The sequence below is a fragment of the Pongo pygmaeus genome, chromosome 3 (genome assembly GCF_028885625.2).
Source record: "Pongo pygmaeus isolate AG05252 chromosome 3, NHGRI_mPonPyg2-v2.0_pri, whole genome shotgun sequence".
Lineage (NCBI taxonomy): Eukaryota > Metazoa > Chordata > Mammalia > Primates > Hominidae > Pongo > Pongo pygmaeus.
The window spans coordinates 153,762,663-153,771,967 of NC_072376.2; the positions used below are offsets into that span (position 1 = coordinate 153,762,663).

Below are 9,305 nucleotides of genomic sequence, written 5' to 3' on the forward strand. Positions count from 1 at the left end.
TAATGATGCCACCCTTTCCTCTTTGGGTTGGGACGATGGAGGGCTATGACCTAATATAACTGTAAATCCTAAGTAGGCAAATCCACTCAAGTTAGAGCTCAGCTTGAAAATCTATCAGTACCAAAAATTAGTGATTTCAGTTTGCAACTGGCAGAAAAAATTTTTCTCATAGAAAATAACATTATCTTCTCCTTCAGATTAGTTTCACAAACTAGAAGTACAAGGTCCAGTTCATAACCAAAAGTAGCCAGACATAAAAAATGACATCAGAGCATGAATGAAAACTAGGAGAAAAAACAGACAACAGAACAGGCTTAAAAGAGCTAGAGATATTTAAGTTAATTGAGGCCTTACAAGAACCATACTTGCTCAAAAGAGACAAAAAATAAGATTGAGAATTGTAACAACTGAAAATTAGACAATGAACCAAATAGGAATTTTTGATTTAAAAAAATAATTAAAAGTGGTTGGGCTGAACAGATTAAATATAGTTAAGGAGATAGTTATTAACTTGGAACAGAGATCACAAAAAAGTAGCCAAAATGAAGTAAAACTTAAAAGGTAACAGACATAGAAGATACGATGAGATGTCTAACATACATGTAATTGGAGTACCAGAAACAGAGATGAGGGGATGAAGGAAAGGCCATATTTGGAGACAGTGGATTAGAAGTTTACAAAACCAAGGAAAGACATATTAAAGAACACCTACTACCCCTAAGCAGGATTTTTAAACATCACAAATTATCTAGATCATATTAAAACTGCAGAAGACCAAAGTCAAAGAGAAAATCCTAAAAGCAGTTAGAGAAAAAAGACATATTATTCACAAAATAACAACAATTCAGAATGACAGTTTACCTCAAAAGAAACAATGTCTCAACCATGCTTAAAACATATTAAGTGCCAACCATTCAAAACAAAAATATCCTTCAAGAAAGAAAGCATAATGAAGACATTTGGAGACACACAAAAACTGAGAAAAGCTGTCACAAGCAGGTCCTCACTAAAGGAAAGAGTAAATGATGTTTTTTCTGGCAGTGGAAAACAGATTCCAGAAAAATGGTCAGAGAGGGAAGAAGAAAGTAAAACAAAAATGGTAAACATGTAGAGATCCAACTGAATACAGACTTTAAAAATAGTAATAACTGCATGTCCTTGGGTTGAAAATATGTTAAGAATTAAAATATACTATTACAACACAAATGGTATGTAAATTGGGGGTGGGGAGTTAAAGTATTCCATGGTCTTTGCAATATATGAGAAAAGATTTAACGTGTAAATTTAAAAAATAAAAAATAATGGCCAGGTGCAGTGACTGACACCTCTAATCTCAGCAATTTGGAAGGCTGAGATGGGAGAATCACTTGAAGCCAGGAGTTTGAGACCAGCCTGGGCAACATAGTGAGACCCTGGCTTTCCTTTAAAAAAAAAAAAAAAAAAAAAGGTAAAAAAAAAAGTACTGGTTAACAATATAATTTGATGAGTCAAAAATGCATATGTAATGTCCAGAATAACCACTAAAAGAATAATAAAATGAATATAAAACTTCTAGCTAATAGAGTCTCAAAAAGTGTAACTTAAAAAGAATTATTCCCATATCCCACCAAAAAGCAAGGAAGGCAAAATAAAAAGAACACAAGGTAGCTAGAAAGAGTATAAAGCACTTAATAAAAGAGCAGATTTAAATCCAAGTCACATGGACATTAACTAAATAATACAATTAAGAGCCAAAAATTTTCAAAATTGAGTAAGAAAAAAGTCAACTGCCCAGGTATGGGGGCTCACACTTGTAATTCCAGCACTTTGAGAGGCCAAGGTAGGGGAATTGGTTTAGGCCAGGAGTTTGGGACCAGCCTGGCCAATATAGTGAGACCCCATCTCTATTTATAAAAAACAATTAAATTATTAAACATTATAAAAAGGAAATAAATCAACTATCTGCTATTTATAAAAGACTTATCTAAAACATAAGGATACAGAAGAGTTGAAAATAAAAGTATGAAAAAGAGATACCATAAAAATACTAACCAAATAAATCTATTCTAACCATAAGAATGAGACAAAAGCAATTCTGGAAATATATGTGAACATTTCATAATGATAAAATGCTCAATTCACCAGGAATATATTACAATTATAGTGCTATATTATTAGGATTGCTTTATAAATGCAAGTTCAGGTAAACACTTGAAAATCAGTTACTATAAGTTACCACACTAACAGGATAAAAGAAAAATCACTAATACATTGATAAAAATGGAAAAGAATTTCTTAAAAATTCAGCATCCAAATATAATCAAAAACTCTTGACAAACTAGGAATAAGAACTCCTCAAAATAAAATAAAATGAAAACAGGCAAGGAGAATAAAAATTAAAAAAAAAAAAAAATTTTACAAAAATCACCATACTTAACAATGAACAAATGTTGAAAGTCTTTCTTGTAAGACCTGGGAAGGGATAAGAGTATGTACAATTGCCACATCAATTCATAATTTATATGAGGTCCTAGCCTGTCAAGAAAGGCAAAGACAATTTTTAAAAGCATAAGAATTAAAAAAGAAATAAACTGTCAATATTAGCAGATGATATGGTTGTGTATGCAGGAAATAAAAAGAAGAATTTACAGATAAATTACTAGAATTCGTTTCTTAAGTTAGCTACATTCTGGATAGAGGTGAATATATAAAACAACTATATTTCTACATGCCAGTAAAAAAGAAACAGAAAATGAAATTTTAAAAAGACGTAATACATAGCAGAGTGAAAAAAATATGAAATACCTAGGAATATAATAAATGAAGCTTAAAACCTCTACACAGAAAAGTATAAAACACTGAGAAAAAATTTTAAAGATCTAAATAAATAAAGGAATATACCATGTTCATGGACCAGAAGACTTGATACTATAAAGGTAAAAATTTTGCCCAAATTTATTTACAGACTCAATGTAATGTCAATCAAAATCTCAATAGTTTTAACATCTTTGTTGCTGCTGTTGTTTTGTTTTGGTGAGACTTTGCAAGCTGATTCTAAAATACAGATGGGTCCCAACTTACAATGGTTCGACTTACAAATTTTTTTTTTACTTCATAATGATAAGGAAGCTATACAAATTTGGTTTGCTCCTTGACTTACAATAAGGACACATCTGGATAAACTCACTGTAAATTGAGGATATTTTAAGTTAAAAAAATGCATCAATATTTTCAACTTACTGAAACATAACTCCACTGTAAGTAGAGGAGCATCTGTATTGTGCTCAAAGAATAGTCAAGAAACCTGTAGAAAACAAAGAACAAGATAATAGAACTTGATCTACTGCATATAAACTCTTATGATTAAAAGTACAGTACACAATTACCTATGTAACAAACCTGTGCATGTAACCCCTGAATCTAAAAGAAAATTAAAATAAAATAAAACTACAGTGTGGTGTTGGTGCAAGAATATACTAATAAACAAAAGAAATAGACTAGAAAACCCAAAACAGACCCACACACATATGGGTACTTGATTTATGACAAACATAGCTCTACAGAACAGTGAAGACAGAATAGCCTTCCCAATAAATCATGCTGGGGCAAATGAATGTCCACAAAAATTTTAAAATACAATACCTAACCCCTACTTCACACAATATGCAAAAATTAATTCCCAGTGATCTGTACATGTTAAGGGGGGGGGGGTTAAAACTGTTACATTTCTAGAATATAGAAGAATGTCTTTATAACCGCAGAGCAGGAAAACACTTATTGAACAGAACACAATAAAATATTAATCATAAAGGAAATGGTATTTAAAAGGAAGTGGTATCTAAAAAGGACTTAAGAAATTTTAAAAATCAAGAATCTCTGTTCATCCTTTACAGAGTAAATAGGTAAGGAACAAATGAAGATTTTGCCACACATGTAACAGTAGGCTTATACCCAGAACATATTTTTTAAATTTCTACAAGTTAGTAAGAAAAAAGACAATCTGGTTGAAAAATGGACAAGAGACTTGAACAATCATATCTCAAAATATTCCAAATGGCTAATAAACATATGGAAAAATGCTCAACTTCATCAGTCAGGAAAAAGCAAATTAACCCTGCAATGTGATATTACTCCAAAACCACAACAATGGCTAAAATTGCAAAGACTGACAGTGTTGACAAGGATACGTGATGGAACAAGGGAAACTTCCATATGCTGCTGGTGGGAGTATATTGGTACAACTACTTTGGAAAACTGGTATCATCTACTGAAATTGATAATACATTATGAGCTAGCAATTCCTCTCCTGTTTATAGAGCAAATAGAAACGTATGCCCACAGGCACCAAGAAACATGCACCAAAATGACCACAGCCACATTATCCATAATGCCCCCAAATGGACCATCCAATGGGCCACCAACAATACAGCTGATAAAGAGATGAATAAATTGTGGTATACTCATATCATAGTTTTCTACACAGAACGGAAAATGAATGAATTACAACCAACAGCAACAAAATGAATATCACATACACAAGGCTGAGCAAAAGAATCCAGACACGAATATATACTCTATAATTCCATTTCATTTCTTGCTTAAAAAAAAAAAAGCAAAACCAAAATATAGTGTTTAGGGATATGTTCTCTGGAAAAACTATAAAGAAAATCAAGGAAGTGTTTACAAAAAAACATGAGGATAGTCTTTATCTTTGGGGGAGGTGACAATGATTGGCTGAGAATCACAAGGGGGCTTTTGGCACATTAGCAGTGTTCTATATTTTTTATCCTGGTGTTCTATTTTTTTTATCCTGGTGTTGGTTGCCAAGTGTTCACTTTGTAGTAGATCACTGCACTTTGCATCTGATTTCTGTAATTTTATGTATATGTATGAAATCTCAGTCAAAGGGGGTTAAATAAATCAACCAAATGCATCCACAATGGAAGACTTCATTGCACCAATGCCTATACATATTGCTTGGAATCAGGAACCTAGAATATCTTAATTTTTAAAAAATGTTAATTGTCCTCAACTTTGACCCATTGTTTTTCATAGCTTTCTGTGCTAATCTTTCCAAGTTCCCTGATGACCACACTTTGAGAGCACTCCTGGCCAGTTCACACTGAGCAAGTTTCCCTACTCATCTGTCATCTATTTGCTGGGTGTACACATGTACACTGATCCAGATAATGCATATTATGTAAAGGTCCTGAGATCTTCCAGAAAATCTCCAACAGCTGATACCTAACACTCTTCCCTCCTCTCCTCACAGGCAGATCTTTTTCTTTCTTCAGTTCTAAGCTCAAGGGTCACTTCCTCAAGGAATCTTTCCTTTGCCTCCACCTCCAAGACTCCATCACTTAACTGGGACTAATCAACATCATGTTCCTCTTCTTATGATATTTGTTCTGCTCATTCTCAGTTTGCCCTCATCCATCCCTGGGAGGCTGATCCCAAGAAACTATATCACCAGGACTCTTTCCAGCTAGATTTTTTTTTTTTCCTCTTCTAGAGATAAGGTCTCACCATGTTGCCCAGTCTGGATTCGAATGCCTGGGCTCAAACAATCCTCCAGCCTCAGCCTCCCCAGCAGCTGGGACTACAGGCATACGCCACCATGCCCGGTTCCTTAGCTGGCTTCTACTGGGTTCCAGCGATGGGAGGCAGTGGCAGAAGCTGGGAGGGTGGGAGAAGAGAGAAGTCAGGGCATGTACTCCCCACTCCCTTTCTGCTATAGTCTGTGTTTTTACAAGCGGCTGTTTCTCTCCAGGCTCAAGCTCCTCTTCCCTGGCTCCAGCTCTCACCGACTCCTGAGAGCCCTGCCTCTGGTTTGCCTTACACCAGTTCAAATAACCATGCCTCTATTTTTCAAAGTTGTCTTTTCACTCATCTCTCTTCATTTGGATTCTGTTTTCTGCTGGGACTCTGTAGAGTGGCAATTTTACTTTAATTTATGTGATTATTTCATCAATACCTGTCTTCTACTAGGCTTGAGCTTCACAACATTAGCACTTCTAGAAGTTGCCAACAAATATTTGTTAAATGATTTAGTGAGTTAGTGAATGAATGAACTTACATTAGAATCAGAATATACTACACATTGTATAACATTTCTAAAATGTTCCTGCTACATTTGACATGGCACCAATGTATTAGACCAAACATTTTACCTCTGTTGCTTGAAAATAGCCTTTGTTGTCATGAATACTTTTACTCACGACAATGATTTCAATTATTCCATTAATAAGTGCAATCGCTGTGATTTCTCAATTTACAAGATGTAATTTTACCTAAGTGAAATAAGTCACTGATGACAAGATGAGATTTCAAGTGGACCGTAGTCAGTTATAGCTCTAAGAACCAGTAGGAACACAATACAAATGTTAAGCAGAAAAAGAAGGCTCTGAATCCCTGAATTTTTCACATTCTATTACGAATGACACAGGTAAATGAATACTTAATGCTTACAAGGTGTAGGAGGGTTAACTGCAGAAGGAAATGTTCTCTTTTTACTACAATAAATTATCTACTCTATGTTGTTGTCCTAGGCTTAAAGGACTATGTGGGCCGGGCGAGGTGGCTCACGCCTCTAATCCCAGCACTTCGGGAGGCCAAAGTGGGCAGATTATTTGAGATCAGGAGTTCAAGACCAGCCTGGCCAACATGGTGAAACCCCGTCTATTAAAAATACAAAAAAAATTAGCCAGGCGGGTTGGTGCATGCCTGTAGTCCCAGCTACTCAGGAGGCTGAGGGAGGAGAATCACTTGAACCCGGGAGAAGGAGGTTGCAGTGAGCCAAGATCCCGCCACTGCACTCCAGCCTGGGCGACAGAGCAAGACTCTGTCTCAAAAAAAAAAGGACAATGTGGGCTGATTCCAATATTAGATATGTAAATTACATATTAACATTTAGAGTTAGATAACTTCTACAAAATGAACTGGAAAATCCTGGTATCAGATCACTAGTCAGTATTTCCAGAATGGGGTCTGGAGCTCTGCAGATTTATCTTTTCTGGTAGAATCAAGATCCTTCAAACACACCAGTATACATTGTACCACATGACACTTGAATTTTAATCTTGAGAAAATTAGTTTATAAATATAATCACAAGTAAATACATATATCAAGAATCTTTATTTCATAGCACAGCATTTGAAAGCAACAATTTACCTATTGTGCAAACTCCAGGTGATATATGAGGTTGATATAAGCTCAACTCTGAGGAGGGTCAAAGTTCATCTCTTTTTTGCAGTCTCCTTCCTAGTGAAACCTCTACTATTTCTTCTGCTAACTTTTTCACTGTAAAAAGTATTCCAGTTCTGTTCATTCTAAATAACACAGAGAGGGAGAAAGTCCAATTTCTCTAGTATGGTATGAGTTCGAGATTATTTCTAATATGACACTACTTTGGATATGGGTCTGACTGATCTTATTATCCTGAATGATATGACATGGCTTCAGCAACAATTACAATAATACCTTGAAGGGAGGGGGTTTAGGGAAGAAGTGATTGAGCAAAAATAGTTAAAATGCAGTTATACAGCCAATTATTTTTACAACTAGAACCAGACAACTTGCTTTGCTTTATGTCTAATTAGGTGAAACAAAAAAATTCCTGTTTCCTTATTCATTCTCTTCGGTCATAACCCATATAGGAAATGACCACATCAGTTCCTTACTGATCGCTTCCCTGGAAACAAAAGAGCATTTTATACCTGATCCTGCTGTTGCCAGTAAAGGAAGTGGAGTAAAAATTAACCTTCTTCCATCCCTCTTTTCCATTTGGAAAACAATATTTTTAAGGGGGGGAGGGGAAGGGAATGCTGCATTCAATTTATAGGGGATAATACATTCCCTCCGCCCCAGACTCACTCTTTTCCATTCTCCTCAACATATCCACTTAAAGAGCGCTCAGTACGCTAAGGGCCCCAAAGCCTGACAGAGTCAAAAAAAGAAGCATCTCTGTCCAACCTGAACATCACGACTCTCGATTCCTCGCACACAACGAGGCAGGGCGGGTCGCCCAGCCCCAGGGGACCGGGCGGCGTCTCCGGAGCCTGCAGCCCAGGGCCGCGGGCGGCGCCGCAGCGCTCCCGGCTCCCCTCCTGCAGGGATCGGCCACGGTCCTTACCCGCCAGTCCGCCGCCGCCGCCTCCATCGCCGGCGTGGCCCTTCCTCCGCTGTAGGATGAAGTATGGGTTGGCCCTCTCGGTGATCCACAGCGCGTTGGCCAGCAACACCTCCTCCGGGTTCACCCACATGGTCCTGGCCGCTGCGGGCGGGCGCACAATGAGCCCGTGGGTCGGGTCCTGCACCCACCACCGCGACAGGCGCGCACTCCTGGGCACACGCGCGCCCGCCCGCCCGCTAGGTGCGGCGGCGGCGGCAGGCGACTTCAAGGGGCGGCCCGGGGCGCCCGGGCCACAACAAAGCCCCAGCAGGCGGCCCGGGAGGACGGTGAGGACGCGGGCGCGGCAAGCAGCATCCTCCCCGCGGCGTCGCCGCCCCGCGAGAGCCCGCGGCCGCAGACGCCCGGGCCTGGCGCTCTGCAGCCCGGCTCCGGCCCACGGCGGCGGGAGGAGCGGGAGGAGGAGGAAGAGGAGGAGGAAGGGAGCGGGAGGAGGAGGAAGTGGTATAGCTCAGTCCCGGGATCCGGCTTGGCGGCAGGCAGAGCTAAGGGCCACCCGAGCGGATTCGGCCCCGCGGTCAGGGCCAAGCGGGGCTCCGGCGCTGCTGCTCCCGCGGCGCCGACCGGAGCTCCAGAGCCCCTCCCGTCTCTACCTGCTCGAGCTCACGAAGTCGCCGCGCCTTAACGCGCCGTGTCGGGGCCGCAGGCGCCACTAGGGAAGCCCAGCTCCCCGCTGGAAGGACGCTCCGGACACTGCGAATGAATGACGACAACGCGGTTCACTTGGAGCGGGTCCGGGTTTGCGCGGACTCGGTACCACCGCGGGCTCTGCGCGCCAAGCTGAGCAGCTGTGGCTGGCTTCGGGGGAACCTTTGGGGGAAGCTCCTGGGGACCGTGTGCCAAGCACTGGGCCCGACGCCCATCCCAGCAGGGAGGACGCCGCCAGCCTGCGTGGGTGCGTGTGTGCTGTTTGTGTTTAAGGTTGACGCTCTATGGGATAGCGCCACCCCTTTTCCCAGGAAAAGTGTTTCAGACCTGGAGCTCTGTTAGAGACCCGGGGTCGGAAGCCAACGCAGCCAATGGTCGTCGATGTTTTTGTTTCCTGCATCCCCAGGGCAAGTCATGCGCTAAACTTGTCACCGCTTGTGACCCCTCCCCCTCTCCATTCTATTGTAATTAAAGTGGCCCAGCTAAGTG

At 40.2% G+C, this 9,305-nt stretch overlaps 1 protein-coding gene across 1 annotated transcript in view; it reads right to left on the minus strand.

Moving 5' to 3' along the window:
* Positions 1 to 9,097, minus strand: part of TBC1D9 (TBC1 domain family member 9) — a 135,185-nt gene extending 126,088 nt beyond the window's left edge. Inside the window, exons 1-2 of the mRNA XM_054484654.2 lie at positions 8,762 to 9,097; positions 8,112 to 8,252 (exon numbers count right to left, since the gene is read on the minus strand). Of these exons, the coding sequence (XP_054340629.1) occupies positions 8,112 to 8,241 (130 nt within the window). The 5' untranslated portion in view covers positions 8,242 to 8,252; positions 8,762 to 9,097. The remainder of the gene's footprint in view (positions 1 to 8,111; positions 8,253 to 8,761) is intronic.
* Between the last annotated feature and the right edge of the window lie 208 nt (positions 9,098 to 9,305).